Source organism: Mustela nigripes, chromosome 4 (genome assembly GCF_022355385.1).
Source record: "Mustela nigripes isolate SB6536 chromosome 4, MUSNIG.SB6536, whole genome shotgun sequence".
Taxonomy (NCBI): Eukaryota; Metazoa; Chordata; class Mammalia; order Carnivora; family Mustelidae; genus Mustela; species Mustela nigripes.
In genome coordinates this window covers 139478587-139498129 of record NC_081560.1, presented here as the reverse complement: position 1 = coordinate 139498129, position 19543 = coordinate 139478587, and the positions used below count along the sequence as shown (strand labels likewise).

Sequence of the window (19543 nt, the reverse complement as noted above, 5' to 3'; positions counted from 1 at the left end):
TTAATTTTTTCCTTATATGGACATGGCAGCCTTAAAGGAAAGCTTAAAGCTGGAGATAGAAGTATTTCCTTCCAGGAAAGGTGTCTGCTTTGGTATTTCTACCCTGTTGCTTCACTGGCATTTTTAATTAGTTGAAAACTAATGTTGGTCAATGAATGGCCACTGATTATGAGTGCCTCAGATTTAATCTGAGAAATTATTTGTAACCCATATTATCTCTCTGATCCTCTGGCAAAAATAAAACACACAAACAGGGCAGGAGATTTAGTTCTCTAGGACTTGATGTTAAGGACATATGGCTTACTTGCCTTGAGTGTTTCTGTGAGATGGGACATCTTTCCTCAGAACAGAGTCCAGACTGATAACTTGGCCTTCCATGCCTTTAAACAGGCTTTCATAGTCATGAACATGTAAACATAAAACACCTTTAAAAATTTCTTTATTTATAATATCTAACAGAAACTGTTCCAATACTTCATCTGGTATATGTTTACTTTGTTACTCTGATTTTGGAAAGTTGGTGTTTTGTTTTTGTTTTTGTCCCAATCAACTTTCTTCTAGAAAATTTCAGAGAAGTTTCCTGTGAAAGTAAATCTGCTCATACCTTTGTTTTTTTCTTTCCTCTTTGGCTTGACTGCTTTTCCTTTTTGTTGTTGTTAAGGTTTTTTGGGTTTTGTTGTTGTTGTTGTTGTTGTTGGGGTTTTTCTTGTGGGGGGGGTGGGGGGGTCATTGTTTGCCAAGGTTTCAAGTTTATAGTGAGAGGTGAGGCAACGTTGATCTTGGCAGAATAGCACAAAGCCAGTAGAGTCATTAAGTGACGCAAGCTTTTAGGTTTTTTTTTTTTCTTTTTGTTAAAGCTCTCTGGCAGAGCTGGCTATTCTAGTCACAGAGGAAAAGAAGAGAAGAGACATCTGAAATTCTGGATGGAATGATAGAAGACTTTAGGGGTGTAGTAAAAAAAGAACAGCAATTAGGAAAAAAACCACAAATAATTCCAACATATTTCTTAACCTTTGTGGATTTTATGTCAGTTGTTTAGAACTTGAGTTTTTACTTTAGATGATGATGGGACAAGGAATACAGAATGTGAGGAGGGTTGCATGGGATTCTTGCTTATTTGTCTGCTTCTCCTTCCAGTTGGGAAAATTCTTCAGTCTACAAGAAGCATCATCAACAAGTCTAAGAAATACATCCTACCGTGATCCTGGATTCTGCTGGAGTTGAGGACTACAGCCACTTCACCACTATTTTATGGAGGCAATTCAAGAAAAATAGAAGGACACAATACCTAAGGATTTCTCTGTTTATGTTAGTACTGTGCCATGTTAAATTTGGGGCATTGTTTGGAGCAAGTTGGAGATGGCTCTGTCATGTGGATCTAAGAAGATACCTGAGTTCCTTGAGCTACACAGATGATGTTTGGAAGGTTGTACACTCAAAGTATTTCAGCATAAATTCATTGAATTCTGGATTCTTTTTTTTACAAGTCAGGACTTCAGCAGACAGAAACTTTTTCCCAAAAAGATACAAAGCCTTTTCTGAGTTTTCAAGCTAAATGTGAACAATAATGTCTTGGAAAAGAAATTATTTTTCAGGGGGCCGTGGTAGTGTCCAAGGGATGTTTGCACCTCGAAGCTCAACCTCCATAGCCCCCAGCAAAGGCCTCAGTAATGAGCCAGGACAAAACAGCTGCTTCCTCAACAGTGCCCTGCAGGTAAGGGCAATTTCTTTCTTTCTGGTGAACTTTGATTCTTGGTTGCTGGTGCTATGTTTCCAATAACTCTTTTTTTTTTTTTTTTAGGATTTTATTTATTTATTTGATAGAGTGAGCACAAGTAGGCAGAGAGGTAGGGGGAAAAGGCTCCCCGTGGAGCAGAGTCTGGTGTCAGGATCGATCCCCCAATAACTCTTTTAAATATAATCCTTGATGGTCTCTGTTTAAGGTTGGCAGACTGAGATCATTTTTAAGCCTATCTGTGTGATCTTAGGCAAGGTACTTATCTCTTCGAATAATTACCTTATTTGTAGGAAAATGGGATTAATAATGATAACAGAAATAACTGTGACTACTACTACTTACCTGCCTGAGGGGAAAGTCCATGGACTAGATGATCTTAATACTTGTTTATTGGTGCGCCTGGGTGTCTCAATTGGTTAAGTGTCTGCCTTTGGCTCAGGTCGTAATCCCAGGGTCCTGGGATCGAGCCCTACATTGGGCTCCCTGTTTTGCGAGCCTGCTTCTCCCTCTTCTTCTGCCTGCCGCTCCCACTGCTGTGCTCTCCCTCTGTCAAATAAATAAAATCTTAAAATAAAAATACTTGTTTGTTGACTTTCTTTTTGCTTCCTTTTTTACCTTTTGAGACCAAACTGTATCGCTCTCCTTGTTTTTCTCTAGTAAAGAAAGCAAAGTTCTTTTCACTAGTCAAAGACTTCTAGGTGTATTACTCTTGTCTTCATTAGAAGGCTCTTAGCATTCAGGCTCTTAGCATATACACTGAATGGAGTCTAGTCTTGTCCATTTCTTCTTCTCCTTCCTCTGAGCTCTCTTGTAGTGGTTCATGATTGGTGTCTGGTCAGATATGCTTGAACAAACGTAGTGGAAAGTAATTCCCCTAAGGTGTGATTTTCTATACTAGATTTTCCCTTCTGGTATTGGTTGCCACACTAGTGATAGCAGAATCCCAAAGCTTCTTGTCTGCCTGCCTTCTTTGCCTTGTCATGCACATAGAATGTTAAGTTCATCCCCTTTGGCCTAACTTTCAAGCAATTACTTTCCCTTCTTTTCTGCTCCTCAGAATAAGAGTAAATGAAATTTGCCACCCAAGATAGTTATGCTGGGGTAAAATATTAGTGTATTGTTCAGATGTAATGAGAAAAGAAGTTGCTATGAGAGAAGAAAAGACAAGGCAATGTATTTGGTATAAAAAGCAGTGGACACTCTCTCTAAAATAAATCTTTTTTTTTTTTTTTAAGATTTTATTTATTTATTTGACAGACAGAAATCACAAGTAGGTAGAGAGGCAGGCAGAGAGTGGGGGGAAGCAGGCTGCCTGCTGAGCGGAGAGGCTGATGTAAGGCTCAATCCCAGGACCCTGGGATCATGACCTGAGCTAAAGTCAGAGACTTTAACCCACTGAGCCACCCAGGAGCCCCTAAAATAAATAAATAAATCTTAAAAAAAAAAAAAAAATGGACGGGGGCGGCCCTGATGGCTCAGTTGGTTGAGCAACTGACTCTTGGTTTTAGCTCAGGTTGTGGTCTCAGGGTCGTGAGATCAGGCCCCGAGTCGGGCTCTGTGCTTAGTGTGGAGGAGTCTGCTTGGGACTTTCTCTACTTCTCCCCCTGTCCCTCTCTCCTGCTCTCTCTCATTGCTTCTCTTTAGAATAAATAAATAAATCTTTAAAAAAAAAAAAAAAAAGCACTGGGGGGTGCCTGGGTGGCTCAGTGGGTTAAAGACTCTGCCTTCAGCTCGGGTCGTGATCCCAGCGTCCTGGGATCAGCCCGCCTCAGGCTCTCTTCCCCCTCTCTATGCCTGCCTCCCTGCCTACTTATGATCTCTCTCTCTGTTAAATAAATAAATATAAAAATCTTTAAAAAAATGCTAGACTTATGAATTAGTTCTAGTGTAATTGTAGACTTGTGACCTTGTACAGGTAATAGTATTTCAGTTTCCTCATTTGTAATATAAGACTCTTTCCAAGCTTATTTATGTAATAAAGTTTCATACTTAGGATGCATGGCTGGCTCAGTCAGTGGAGTATCTGATTCTTGGTCTCAGGGTTATGAGTTCAGGCCCTACACTGAGTTAAGAGATTACTTTAAAAAAGTTTTATACTCGGGGCGCCTGGGTGGCTCAGTGGTTTAAGCCTCTGCCTTCAGCTCAGGTCATGATCTCAGGGTCCGGGGATTGAGCCCCACATCGGGCTCTCTGCTCAGCGGGGAGCCTGCTTCCCCCTGCCTCTCTGCCTACTTGTGATCTCTCTCTCTATCAAATAGATAAATGAAAATCTTAAAAAAAAAAAGTTTTATACTCTCAGTTTTCAAATTTTTATTGGAAAACACTAAAAAATCCTATGCTGTTAAGCCTAGAGAAAGAATTTAACTATATTCCCTCATTACTACCACAAACTTAAGGCAGTTGGGTGGAGTTTGTTAGTTTTTTTTTTCCCACAGATGCTGCATGTGAGTTTTTTGAGTGACATTGCATAAACTAATAATACTTTTGGATTTTAGAAGCAGGCAAAAAGCGGCACCTGGGTGGCTCAGTGGGTTAAAGCCTCTGCCTTCGGCTCAAGTCATGATCCTGGGATTGAGCCCTGCATTGGGCTCTTTGCTTGGCAGGGAGCCTGCTTCCTCCTCTCTCTTTGCCTGCCTCTCTGCCTACTTGTGATCTCTGTCTGTCAAATAAATAAATAAAATCTTAAAAAAAAAAAAAAGCAGGCAAAAAAAAAAGTGTTGATATAGGTGTATGTTTATCTCCTTCTTGGCCACAGTCCTGTTTTGATAATTCTGTTTTTTCCTATATGCTCTGTCTGATTGAAACAACAATATTTATGACTTTCTGTTCTAATTTTCAGTGCCATATGGAATACATAACACACACACACAAACACACATTTATAAATCCATACTTAAAGATTGAGTCATTGATGGTTTTGGAGTGCCTATTGTAATCGTGTTACAAGTTGAAAATAATTGTTTCTATAAACTAATATTCTATCTTTTTAAAAAAAAGATTTTATTTATATTTATTTGAGAGAGAGAGCACATGCGGGGGAGCAGCAGGCAGAGGGAGAAACAGGCTTCCATCCAGCAGGGAGCCTGATGTGGGACTTGATCCCAGGACTCTGGGATCATGACCTAAGCTGAAGGTAGACAATTAACTGACTGCACCCCCCAGGCATCCCATATTCTGACTTTTGATATGAATGCTATGTTGGCCACAGATGTATTGAAGCCATTATGTTTATTATAAAAAGATGTTACTTATTTGGGAGTACAATGTATTTTGAAGAACTTCTGGATTATATACTTTGAAGACACATAAGTAAGAAGAAGCTCCACAAGTACAGTGCCTTTTCAGATATGATGCCATTTAAATGTTTTCCAAGCAAGTGGAGCTTCCTGAGGCATTATGCTATATATTATACCATTTCTTTTTTAGCTAAAGTCCATATTCTATTCAGATTTCCTTAATTTTTGCCTAGTATCTTTTTCTGTTCCAGGATCCCATTGAGGATACCACAGTTACATTTACTTATCATGTCTCCTTTGGCTTTTCTTGGCTCTGTCAGTTTCTCAAAATTTCCTTGTTTTTGATGATCTTAACAATTTTGAGGAGTAATACTATTCGTGTATTTTGTGGGATGCCCCACTATCGGAATTTGTTTGATATGTTTCTCATCATTAGACTCTTCTGGGTCTTGAGAGGAAGACCACAAAAATAAAGTATCCTTTTCATCATATCATATCTAGGTTACATACTATGAACATGATTTATCACTGTTGCTATCACCATTTTTTTATTCTGTTGACATAAAGAAGGTCATACATCTCTTAGAAAGGTCCAAAAATTGAGAAATCTAGCAAAGACAAAATTCTACACTACAATTCAAACTCTAAAAAGTTTTCAGTACCATATGATTTCACTTACATGTGGAATCCAAAAAGCAAAACAAATGATAAACAAAAAGCAGAATCAGATTTATAAATATGGAGAAAAATTGATGGTTGTAAGAGGGAAAGGAGATGGAGGGGTGGGCAAAATGGTGAAGGGGGGTGGGAGTTCCAGTTATGGAATGAATAAGTCATGGGGAGGGGCATTTGGCTGGCTTAGTTGGTAGAGCATGTGACTCTTGATCTCAGGGTTGTGAGTTCAAGCCTTAGGTTAGGTGTGGAGATTACTTAAAAGAGTAATAAAACCTTTAAAAAAATCATGGTAATAAAAGGGAACAGCATAGGGAATATAGTCAGTGGTATTATAATAGTGATGAATGTGACAGATGGCAGCTACACATGTGTTTGTAAGCACAACATAACATATAGACATGTGGAATCCCTATGTTATATATCTGAAACTAATGTAATGTGTATCAACTATATGTAAAAAAAAAAGTTTGTTCCAAAAAATTTTTTTTCTTGTGTGGATCATTTAAATATACCCTCTTCTGCAGCTTTTAACCCATAAATTAACACTTCAGGATCACATTTGATGTATGTTATACCTTATTTTCTCTGTGTAAACTTCCTTCATTTTCAAATTAATGTGTTTTTTAGAATATAGTTATCTGCTCTCATGTTAGCTACCTTACCCTTTTTTGACATTTGTTTAATATACTAGAATGAGCTTTTCTCTTGAGAATGAAGATATATTCTGTAGTCATTACCTATGTTTTTTTAAATTCTTAACTCTAAGATCAAATGGAAGCTTTTTGTAGAGTAATGAAGTATTTCCTCCCTTTTTTGCCAGGTTTTATGGCACTTGGACATCTTCCGACGTAGCTTTAGGCAGCTTACAACTCACAAGTGCATGGGTGATTCCTGCATCTTTTGTGCTCTCAAGGTAAGGTTTTCAAATCTGTTTCTTCTCACCACCATTAGGCTGCCAAATGATCAATATTGAGGTAGTTTGGTTAATCAGAGTGATGCTAAAGAATTTTTTATTAGTGCAAAGATGAATATGATTAGTTTTTCTTGCTTCGAGAAATTGTTACTTGGCTTAGGTTGTCTGTTTTTCGGAAACTATTTTGTCCATACAGCTCTATTTAATATGATAGGATTTTATTCAAATGTACTTAGACTTTGAGTATTACCTGAAGAGATAATTCTAAATTTTTATTTCGAAAGAATAAACAGCCAGGTATTTTTAGTGGAATTAACTTTTGTCTGTTAAAGCTAAATTTAGCAACAAACTCTTCCTATTGAAAAAAGCCAGTACTAACATTTTTTTATTCCCTGATGTTTCCCATTACCACATTTAATAGATTCATTATACCCATTCGCGACCCCGTTGTCTGACTTCCAAGTTTTTCATTTCTGAATAAAATGAAACCCAAGGATTCAGAGTATGCTGCAATAGAGGAAGAACTAGGTTGTATAAAAGGCCCCATTCTCAATTACTTTATCTGTTGTCCAACATTGAGCTTCTCTGTGGTTTTTTTTTTTTTTTTTTTTTTTTTTGGTTTGTATGTACAATGGATTATTTATGGCTGGATGAGTCTGCATGAGTTCTGATAAGCATATAGTGTCACTTTTCAGACTCAAGAAGTCATTCTTGGTTTGTGACAGGGATGCTTGAGTGTGGTCATTATAGATTTAATTTAGTTGTTTTTACATCTTGAAGTAAGAACTATAATAAAAATTCAGGAAAATTTCCCAGTTATTTCAGATGTTCACAACAACAGAGCAGCATCACTTTGGAGTTTTAAGTCCATGTTGGGCAGATATTTTTAGAAAGAGATGACTGAGTCTTCTGAACATTATATTGCCTGGGTCACAAATATCTTTTTTCTTTCCCCCTTGGAAGCACTGGAATTTTTAGCAAAATATATGTTATTGATTAATTGGGAGTTCAAATGTGAATTTTTTTTTAAGACTTTATTTATTTATTCAACAGAGAGAGATTACAAGTAGGCAGAGAGGCAGGCAGAGAGAGAGAGAGAGAGAGAGAGAGAAGGAAGCAGGCTCCCTGCTGAGCAGAGAGCCCGATGCGGGACTCGATCCCAGGACCCTGAGATCATGACCTGAGCTGAAGGCAGCGGCTTAACCCACTGAGCCACCCAGGCGCCCTCAAATGTGAATTTTAATGAAACCAAATCTTTTACAAATTGTAACATTTCTGACTGCCCATTCCAACAGAAGTCCATCCACGAGAGTATTTGGCTTGATTTTCTGAAGGGCATATTAACATTAAATATCTAATTTTGGGTCAGCAAGAAATATAGTGGTTCTCTGGCCAGCAAATCCAAGAAAAGTCTAGTTCATGGCATTAAAATCCTAAGTTAGGTACTTGCTAGAGAAATTTGAATCCTGGAGAAATCTCTGGTAGAAGAATCTCTTGAAACTAGAAGCTCTAATCTGTACCAGGAAGTAATGATAGAACACCCCCTTGACGTGACTTTGATTAGTCAGGACTGTGTCATCCAATTCCTTGACCAAGGTGGGATTCTGCTGAACTGGCTGTACCAGTGTTGTTATGTTTTAATTTCCAGAAGTACAAATTGTTATTGTGATATAAATTAGTATCATTATAGAAGCCAAATAGATGAAGAAAACCAACAATGGGACTTTATGGGATACCTTCTGAGAGACCCAAGTAAGAAAGGAGGATATTTTTCAACTTATGAGGCTGAGGATATATCTTGGGACTCTTTCAGAGAAGCAGTTGCTTATGGCAGATGGGTAAATGGGCTTGGGGAATCAAAGGCTCTGTTTTAGATTTTCATAATTCTGAGGAGTTCTAGTATTTTCCTCATCACATCATTGTCTGAACTATCAATGAGGTTTATTTTCCTTCACTGCTTCTTTTGTTATATTGGGAGTATATAAAAATTTTGATGTTTTCCCATAAAGTGCTTTTCAGTCCCTCAGTGCTATATAAGTATTAAATAATTAAGCTCTAAATAATTAAGTTTGCATTCTTTTAATTGTTGTATACCTCATTTGAAAATTATAAATAGACTTATATTGCAAATGGATTAATTTGACTGTGTGGATGAACTGAACGTGGTTCTAAGAGTTAAGAAATTTAAATTGTTAGAATAGTCATATTCCTTCATCCAGGAGGATTTCATTTTCTGAGAGAAGAGAAGGAATGTTGAGTGTTTGGAAGAGTAAATCTGGGATGGACCATCAGCACCTGGAATGTCTCTTTTTTGTTCCCTACTTTAATTTTTTTTTTTTTTTAAAGAAAACGAAATGGGGGCAGGGCAGAGGGAAAGGTAGGGAGAGAATCTTAAGCAGTCTCCACGCCCAGCAGGAGACAACCCTGAGATCATGACCTGAGCCAAAATCAAAGGTTGGATGCTTACCTGAGCCACCCATGTGCCCCTAAAAATATTTTTATGGAATATGAAATAATATGATTCATCATTGAACTAGATTCTAGTCAGTATAATAAGACAAAAGGATAAATATTAGAAAGCAGCAAAGGTATTATCTACAGATGATATGATTGGCTATTAAAAAAAATCTCAAAATATCTGCTGATATAGCAGTGGAATCAATAAGAGGATTTAGCATGTTGTTGCCTGTAAGATTAAGGTATAACATTCAATTCTATTTCTGTGTACTAGCAACTAACAGAAAATGCAACTTAAAAAGAGTTTTTATAATAATAACCAAGTATATAAAGCACATATGAATAAATCTAATGAAAAGATAGGACATTTATATAAAATCTCCACAGAGATCCAGTATAATGAATAATCACAAAATGAATATCTTGTAACAACTCTTTGGGTGAAAATAGAATACTGTCAGTACCATAGACATTCACCCTCCCTTCTTTCTCAGTCGTATCTCCGTCTTTCTCCCAGGAGTGGTCACTTTTCTGATGTTTGTGGTAATCACTTCCTTGTTTTATGTGAATAGTTTTCCTACCTATGTATCCATTCTTAAACAATCAAATTTAAAAATTATCTGTTTTTTAAAAAATTACTTCTCTGTAAATGGGATCATTTTTAAAAGATTTATTTATTTTAGAGAGATAGAGGGAGTGCAACAGCACAGGGGAATGGAATAAATGGGATGGTCAGAGGGAAAGAGACTCTTAAGCAGACTCTGAACTGAGCATGGATCCATCTCAGGACTCTGAGATCATTACCTGAGCTAAAACCACGAGTCCGTCGCTTAACTGACTATGCCACTTAGGTGCCCTGTAAATGGAATCATTTTATATAAATTCGTGTGTGTGTGTGTGTGTTCTTCAGTGCAGTAATATGTTTATAAGAGCATCATATTTTTATGTGCAGGTTGACTTCATTTTTTTTTTTTTAAAGATTTTCTATTTATTTGACACAGAGAGAGAGAAATCACAAATAGGCAGAGAGGCAGGTAGAGAGAGAGAGGGGAGGAAGCAGGCTCCCTGCGGAGCTGGAGCAGAGAGCCTGACTCGGGGCTCGATCCCCGAATCCTGGGATCATGACCTGAGCTGAAGGCAGAGGCTCTAACCCACTGAGCCACCCAGGCACCCCCATCTTCATTATTATATGGTATTTCATTGTGTAAAGAAACCAGTTTGTTTATTCCATTGCTGGTAGTCATTTGGATTATTTCCAGTTTTTAATTTTTTATGAACAATATTGCCAAGAACATTCTTGTATATATCTACATATGTATACACATTTTTTGCATATATGCCCAGGAATAGAATTACTGCATCATAGGATATGTAGATCTTCAATTTTTTTTTTTTTTTTTTTAAATAATGCTAACTGTCTTCCAGTATTTCCATAAGTCAGTATATTCTGACTGGCAGGTTTGTCCTGGAAGTTGAGAAAATTCAGTTCTGAAATCCTTTTTTTTAAAAGATTTTATTTATTTATTTGATAGAAAGAGACACAGCAAAAGAGGGAACACAAGCAGGGGGAGTGGGAGAGGGAGAAGCAGGCTCCCTGCTGAGCAGGGAGTGGGATGCAGGGTTCTATCCCAGGACCCTGGGATCATGACCTGAACCAAAGGCAGATGCTTAACCGACTGAGCCAATCAGGTGTCCCTAATTTTTCCATTTCTTAAATTGGGTGGTGGACACATGGGCATTTCTTTATTATTATTTGACTAAATATATATATCATGCTTGTTTATAATTTAAATGATGGTTTTTATTTTTATTTTTAAAAAGATTTTATTTATTTATTTGACAGAGAGACACACTGAGAAAGGGATCACAAGCAGGGGGAGTGGGAGAGGGAGAAGCAGGCCTCCTACTGAGCAGGGAGCCCAACGTGGGGCTCGATCGGAACCTGAGCCGAAGGCAGACACTTTTTAACTGAGTCACCCAGGTGCCCCAAATGATGATTTTTATTATTTCTACTGCAGGGGTGCCTCGCAGGATCAGTCAGTAGAGTGTGCAACTCTTGATCTCAGGGTTCAAGCCCTATGTAGGGTATAGAAATCACTTAAAATCTTGACAACAACAGCAAACAAACTATAATCATTTTAGAAAGCACAACTAAAGTATAAAGAGGAAGGCTGAAAGTTGACTGAATTGCATCTCAGAGATTGTCATTTCCCTTTATGCCTCTCTTCTGGTCAATGATATTTCTAGTAATAAGTCGTTCCATCTGCTTACAATAAAAAGAATACTTTTTTTCCAGACCCCTGAGTTGCCTCTCTCTCTAGTGTCATCCTATTTCATTTGTTCTAACCTCAGAATATGCTGGAGTGTTGTTTTGAAGTTACTCCCTTCTTGTATAACCTTGAAGAGTCTCCCTATTAACTCTTAAATCACTTAAAAATGTATGATTATAGGCATTTAAAAAACTAGTTTCATACTTTCTTTTTCCTTTCTTTCCTTCCTCAGGCACTCTCCATTTCAGCTATGATAGCCAATGGTACGCTATCTATACCTGCCTCTTAGATGTTGCAGATGTTAGTCACTTTGCCTGGATCCCTTGGTGCCAAATCAGTAACAACAATAAAACAACACATCCCTTTTAAACTCAACCACATCTAGTCCTTTCAGAACTCCAATTCAGAAACTTATCTTCTTACCCCCAACCCCAGAAATATATCTTCTTTTTTTTTTTTGTTAAAGATTTTATTTATTTATTTGAGTGAGAGAGAGCACAAGAGGGGAGAAAGTCAGAGGGAGAAGCAGACTCCCTGAAGAGCTGGCAGCCCGATGGGGGACTCGATCCTGGGATTCCGGCATCACAACCTGACCGGAAGGCAATGGCTTAACCAACTTAGCCACCTAGGCGCCCCAGAAATGTATATTCTTAATGATGTTTAAAAAATATTGCCTCTATCTAGACCCATGATTGTGTTACTTAATAGTATTTAGCATAGCTGGATGAGTTTTTGGGAAGGTGGTTCAGCATTTCCTCCCTGTTGGTATTCCTTACAGTGCTTGCACCATAATGTAAACACTTAACTTTTCTGGGTTCATATATATTTTTTAAGTATTTCTTAATTTTAGTTATAAACTTTTCGGTATTTGCCTTTTTCTTCTCTTTTTGTCTTTTATGTGCTCTCTCACTCTTGTTCTACTTGAGATTGTCATTGTGACTTTTAGTTTTACACTTTTTTTTAAGTAGGTTTACTTAATCTGGGAGTTTATGCCTCATTTAGTTAGGGAAGGGTGAGATGTATGTGTTTGGTGGGGGTCTTGGGGATTTGATGGTGGGAAGATCTGCTAAAAAGTCAAAAGCCTCGGGTTCTGTCAACAAAGCAGTTACCTGGTATCCTATAATTATAAATTACATTAAATTACTTTGTGGTGTCCCAGTGTGGGTGTAGTTCTATATATTTAAATCCCATTTTTTCCCTCTGCCTCCTATTTAGAAATTAGAGGAATGTTTGGTGAAGCAAATAAGAATTCCTTTTTCCTGGTACTTTGTGTCCTATTTGCATTCTTTAGTGCTAAGGTTTTTTTTTTCTTCTTTTTTTTTAAAAAAGATTTTCTTTATTTATTTGACAGACAGAGATCACAAGTAGGCAGAGAGGCAGGCAGAGAGAGGAGGAGGCAGGTTCCCTGCTAAGCAGAGAGCGCGATGAGGGGTTCCATCCCAGGAACCTGGGATCATGACCTGAGCCGAAGGCAGAGGCTTTAACCTACTGAGCCACCCCAGGTGCCCAGTTCTAAGTTTGAAATGTGAAATTCTTATATCATAGATTTTTTTTTTTCAAAACAGAAAACTCCAGACTTCTTGAATTTGAAGTACTCTAGAAGAACTTGCCAGTTCTATAAAGTCAGACTTCTTTATGTTGGTACACAATTGTTTAGCTCTAGAACCCAGTATTAAGAACAAGAGGAGACACAAACATGTTCCTAGATGAATCAGAAACTAGCCAACTTTCCCTTAATCTAATGTTTTGGATGAAGGATTTGCCCTTCTGAGTCTGGCTAGAAGATATATATCCCTGCTTTTTCTCCATTTTTTACTTTACCTTGCACCAACCATTAAAATGCCTTTACTGTTGGTCTTATGTGAACACCTTTTATATAATATTTTGCTTTTTCTTCTGCTCTCTGAATGTTTGTCAGTATTTTTGTGCCTTGTGACCTTGGCCAGGTACCATCGTATATGTTGTACCCAGAGCTTACAATTGCTTTTTGGTGGTTTATACATAATATTTAGGATAATTTATTTCTTTTGGTTCTATAAAATGTACTAGGTTTTTTTTTTTTTCCTATTTTACTTTATACTAAGTTCCTAAAGTAATTTCAGCCTTGAAATCTTGCATGCAAATTATTAATGATGCTTTCATTAAAAAAGAATTTGTGTCAGTGTATCTGTCTTCTTACCATAATGCTGATTTAGCAAAGAGAAGCGATTTTTGTGCTGATTACCCTGTTTCTTCTGAATCCACAAATATATTCCCATCTAGTGTTACTAAAAGATATTTCCTGACCTGAACTGTTGTCATGCCTATAGCCCAGAGCTCTTATTTATTATTCATATTGAATCTGCCCTTTTGCCCCCAGCCCCCAGGGTATGATTTTACTTTGGTGTTGGCTTATTTTTTTATCTCTGTCCAGGGGAGGAAATCCGTCCTCTGTACTTAGTATGCCACAAAGATTTTGTTCTCCTTCCAGGGATTGTGCTAGAGGCTTTGCAGTGTGCCAAGACGTAGGACAGAGTGTTTTTTGTTATAGGCAAAGGAAAATGCCTCATTGATTGATTAAATTCAACAAATCTTCTCAATTAGTGATTTTTCTTTTAAGAATGCTAGTACAAGGCATCAAAGCCAGGGAATGATGGTGATGGTGAAGTAGGTGGGGAGGAAATAGGTCCTTGTAATATAAGGTGTTGTGTAATGTAAGTGTATATTGGTAGAGCAGTAAGACTTTTGAAAGGGGCAGAAAAATCTGTGTTCTATTGATAGCCCACCTGTTAATTGGGGGGAGATTTGAGAGTGCAGAGAATGAATACCTCAGTATATTTTATGTATGTATCATATAGTTGTTCCTCTATTGGGTATTGAAGCACAAGCACAGGAAAGTGGTGTAAGAAATTACTCATTGTTCATTATCAGTTCACTCCTTTTTTTGGTAGATTATTAGAATAGAAGGTTCTTCATGGTCAGTATCAGAGCAGAGTAAATCCATTATGCTGGACTATTTAAACCAGGAAATTAGATTTCTTTTTATGTATGTATGTATGTATGCATGTATGTATGTATTTGACAGAGAGAGACAGCAAAAGAGGGAACGCAAGCAAGGGGAGTGGGAGAAGGAGAAGCAGGCTTCCCGTGGAGCAGGGGAGCCAGATGCGGGGCTCAATCCCAGGACCCTGAGCTAAAGAGATGACCAAAGACTAAGCCACCCAGGTGCCCCAAAACCAGGAAATTAGATTTCTAATATGTTCCCTGGAAATTTTAGATGGTAATAAACAGTCCTCACATGAAGAAGGTATATCCTTATGTCTAATGCAAATATCATCTTGAGTTGAACTTGAGTTGAACTTCTTTGTTTTGCTTATCTATGGGATATGAGTGTATATGTGTGGTCTTTTGGTTAACCTTTCTTAGTCTTAAAATCCTAGGAGGCTGTACCAAAATATTCTCAACTAATTTAGCCATTGATATAACTTGGATAGTATAAAGTTGAGTCTTTTACCCTCTTTAAAATTTGGGGTTTAGAATTTTGCAAAATATTCAAATAGAGGGACATGGCTGCAAGGAAAAACATAGTAGATCGTCATGATTCTTTCCTTTCCACAGTTTATGGCAGAACCTGAAACTTAAACAATCTCAGAATCTTTGTGCATATCCAGAAGGGTCCCCCTTTTCATTTTCCTTGTGGGGTAAGTGGTTATGGTATTGATTCTCAAAATTTGATTTAAATACTGTTGGTAATCTCTAAGGTCCTACAGTTTTGATCTTGACAAAAATTAGCAAATTGACTATTATATTTTGTAAAACCTCACCATTAGTTAATGATTTCCCACTATAAGCGATACCATCCTCTGGTGAATTTGGCCTGTCTGTTCTGTGGCTCTCTGTCCAGTGTCTTTTTTTTTTTTTTTTTTTTTTTTAAGAGGTAGGGTTTTTTTTTTGTTGTTGTTGTTGTTTTAAAGATTTTATTTATTTATTTGACAGACAGAGATTCAAGTAGGCAGAGAGGCAGGCAGAGAAAGAGAGGGGGAAGCAGGCCAGACCCTGGGATCATGACCTGAGCTGAAGGCAGAGGCTTTAACCCACTGAGCCATGCAGGCGCCCCTCTCTGTCCAGTATCTTGAAGTCTTGGTGTTTCTTTCTGTATCTCTGTGTGTATGTGGGTGTCTATCTCTTTTGTACTGGTCACAGAAATGAGTGTGATAGGTAGCTTATGATGGTCTTAACTTTGCCACTGCCAAGTCCACAAAGTATTGGGTTATGGACTCAAAAGAGTGCAAATAAAGCCCATGGGGAGATATGGTATTGGTAGGTGAATGTACTTAAAAGGACTGGTATAGGATATGCAGATAATTATCTAATTGTGAAGTCCAGAAAAGGTAGGTATTTTTAGACATATGGTTAAGGAATCCTAGTAGAGAAACTAACCAGCTGTTCTCTGCCTTTTCCAATGTTGGAGCAAGAGTTTCTATTAAATTGACTAGATATTTGATGATATTAAGGAATTATTATTACCTTTTTCTAAGTGTTGTAATTATATTATAGTTATGTTTTAAACAAAAAGAGTTCTTCTTCTTTTTTTTTTTTTTTTTTTTTTTTTTTTTAGAGGCATGCCCTGAAATGTTTACAGATGAATAATGTCTGGTATTTGCTTCAAAATGATCTGGGAATGGGGTAAGTGGGTGGGTTGTATATATGAGATGAGATTGGCCACAGGCTGATAATTGTTGAAGATAGATAATAGGTACATGGGAGTTTGTTGTGGTATTTTGTCTACTCTAGTATGTTTGAGATTTTCTGCAATAAAATGTTAAAAATCCAATATTATTGTTTTGGGTGCCAAAATGGCAAATATTTACATACTATTCTCTTCTTTGAAAAAGAAAGTTCGAGAGTCCTTTGAACACATAAAACTAGTGAAAAGTTCTCTTTTCTAGTAGTCTTCAAGGAGTAATAGCTCTTTTATCTTTCTTTCAGAGGATTGTGTTTACAAACAGGCTTGATTGGCCACATTCAGGTTTATAAGTTATTAAGTCTCTGATTTCCAGGAAGTGTGGAGAAAAGGAGAGCCAAAATGATGAGAGATTTGGGAAGCCCAGGTCAAGAAGAGAAAACCTAAGAACTGAGTTAGTAGCAGTGCATAAAGTATGTCGTGCCTTTGCAAAAGTTATTGTTGGACACCCTTCAGGGATGAGTTGGACTGCTAACTTTCCAAAAACCTAGGGCCCTAAAGCATCAAATTTAGTGATGGACCTTTTCCTTGACCCCCATCTTCTCTACTCATGACTTCTTTTAGATGCAAGGCTATGAAGTCCTGAGAGAGAAGTAAATAGCTGTTCGCCGCCTAAAGACAAAAGTCTGTGTTTTAGGGGAAAAAACTTAAGCAACAGCTGCATTTGTAGATGCCAAAACACAAAGACTTTCTGTCTTTATGGTACTTTTATGTTATTTACTTGGTTTTTACTAATCCAAATAATTATGTGCTCATGTGGATAGAATTGTTTGCTCCATGATCCAAGAGAAATGGGTGGGGAAGCACCTGCTTTTAGTCATTAAAGTCTTATTGCTTTTGCACTGCATCCAAGAAAATACTTAACAGACAAAAAGTAATTTGCCTTTTCCTGAGAATAAAAAGGAAGACCTCTTTGGTTTCACTTTGTGAAGAAGAGCTGAGCGAAACCTCAAAGGTGGGTTTTCTCTGTTTATTGAAATGAAACCATCAGGGATCCCATAGGGAAAAGTGATTCCTGGGTTTGGGTTCTTCCTGCCCTTTCTCACTCCCTGCCCCAGAACTCAGCAATTGGAAGAATACCAGTTTTTGTTCCTTATTGGTGCTACCACCTGTTCTTATTGCTGAACTAAATGTTCTTGGCTTTCTTTGGTGTGAACAGGATCTCCCTCTGGGAAAGGTGGGAGGAGGGTGAAAAAGGGAACAGGAGGAGGCCCGTTCCAGCCCTTGTGCTCATGTGAGAGGGACACACAGGGGTTAGTGTGCTGCCCTAACAGAGGGGCTTTGTACTACAGCTTCTTCCAGAGCAGCAGCTACACAGATGCATGCTGGGAGAGCTCAGGCTGCTTCATCCCTGATACACTTGCCTTTTCCTAACAATAGCAGAGCAAGACTGATAATAATAGTTACAATAAAATAAAGAGGATGCAGGCATTCTGAATACATTCAGATATTCATTGTGTATGGAGACCGTTACCTGTAAATAAGAGATGAGAAAAGAGTATAGTTTAGAGACATGATGACACTGAACACAAGTTGAATTTGTTACTACATATCCACCGTGCATGTAGGCAGAGCTCTGACTTTAGATGTTTCCCTTTCTGTGCTGAAACCTTGCTTAGATAGTCATGGGAAATCTGCCTCTTTTAAGTAAGAGCAACAGAAAGAGAAAAGTTTGGTCCTTCCTACCCAGATTTCAGAGACTGGGGAGGTAGCTTAAAGTAGATGCATTTCTGACCCAAGGTCAGTGGCAGACAGGCTCCTTAGTAACCTAAAATATAATGACAATAACAACAACAACAACAACAACAACAATGGCAGCTAATACTTAGCATTTATACAGCCAGGCAATAGCTTAAGGTATAGATAGAGATACAGATAATTTATTTAATCTGTAAATAACCATAGGAGGTAAATACTATTGCTAATCCTCTTTTTTTTTAAATTTTTTTATATTTTTAAATTTATTTGACAGACAGAGATCACAGGTAGACAGAGAGTCAGGCAGAGAGAGAGGAAGGGAAGCAGGCTCCCCGAGAGCAGAGAGCCCGATGCGGGGCTCGATCCCAGAACCCTGGGATCATGACCTAAGCCGAAAGCAGAGGCTTTAACCCACTGAGCCACCCAGGCGCCCCGCTAATCCTCTTTTAAAAGAGGAAACTGAAGCCTAGAAGGTTAAGTAGCTTTTCTAAGGTCATAGAGATGGTAAATAACAGGACTGGAATTATGAACCCATGTAGTCTGGTTCCAGAGTCCATGCTTTTAACCATTACTCTATACCATCTCTCAGTGGAATCCTGTCCTTTCTCAAGCAGGGTCATCTGAACCACAGACCACACAACATGACTGGAGTGACTATTTTAATTCTCTTTGATTAATAACATAACTACTGCTATGCATAGGAGAGAAGTTAGTTCATTAGGAATTGTTGATGCCTTAAAGTATTATGGCTTAATTCTTGAGGGACCTCAGCTGAGAAAGACTAACGGGGCTGTAGTTGGCAAATATTACATTTGTGCAGAACTGTCATGAAGCCAGTTTTGGACTCTGGACAAAGAACCAAGCCTCATCCATCCCATTCTCTAGAGATAGAGCCTTCGTTAGCAGTAATATCTTAGTATTAACCATTGAGAACGGCAAGTTGGGATGTGATAATGGTCACTTACTGTTTTCAGTGGTCAAGCCACCATTACTTGTAGAAGCAGTCACTGCTTCTTTGGCCACCTTTTCCTTTGTTTGTCTGTTCCTCTGTTTCAGAATCCTGTAGGTCACTTGGTATAGATATCTAGTTGTCCTCTGAGAATGTTTAACTGTGGACCTAGACCATTCCTTTAGATCTAGTTTAAGGGTCAATGATAGATATTTTTCTATTTCCAGCAATAAATTATGGAAGGTCCTGCCTTGCCTTTACCTGATCTTAAATATATTTGTGAAAAATATCTAGGTTAATCCAAAATAACTTAGAGTACTTATAAAGATTTCTTCCAGTTCCTAGCTCATAAAACAATACTAAATATGTATTATTAGTACTGTCTCCTCCACATCATATAGAATCCTTTGTAGGGAATAATAGCAGGTTATGTAGCAAATTGTTCTTGAGCTGTTTTGGGGGTAGATGTTCAATGTGTATGAGGAGGAACAGTGTTACTGAGAGAATAGAATGAGGAAAAAAACAGTTCGAACTTGAAGTTAGCAGAATGAGGTTAAATCCCATTTTGTATTACCAGTTATATTACCTTAAGAAAATAATTTCAACTTTTCTAGGTGATTCTTTATTGGCTTTTAAAAAAGAGGGGACTAGGGATACTTGGGTGTCAGTAGGTTAAGTGTCTGACTCTTTTAAGATTTTTTTAAAAAATTTATTTGACACACACACACAGAGGTCACAAGCAGGCAGAGAGGCAGGCAGAGAGAGAGGGGGAAGCAGGCTCCCTGATGTGGGGCTCGATCCCAGGACCCTGAGACCATGACCTGAGCCGAAGGCAGAGGCTTTAGCCTACTGAGCCACGCAGGCGCCCCAAGTGTCTGACTCTT

At 37.9% G+C, this 19543-nt stretch overlaps 1 protein-coding gene across 19 annotated transcripts in view; it reads left to right on the top strand.

Annotated features, from left to right (window-relative positions):
• The window catches only part of USP54 (ubiquitin specific peptidase 54), a 122630-nt gene that overhangs the window by 60575 nt on the left and 42512 nt on the right, over positions 1-19543 (top strand). For all 19 annotated transcript variants that reach the window (XM_059397770.1, XM_059397773.1, XM_059397772.1 and 16 more), the window contains exons 2-3: positions 1138-1714; positions 6470-6562. In XM_059397770.1, coding sequence (XP_059253753.1) covers positions 1568-1714; positions 6470-6562 — 240 coding nt within the window. In that variant the 5' untranslated portion in view covers positions 1138-1567. The remainder of the gene's footprint in view (positions 1-1137; positions 1715-6469; positions 6563-19543) is intronic.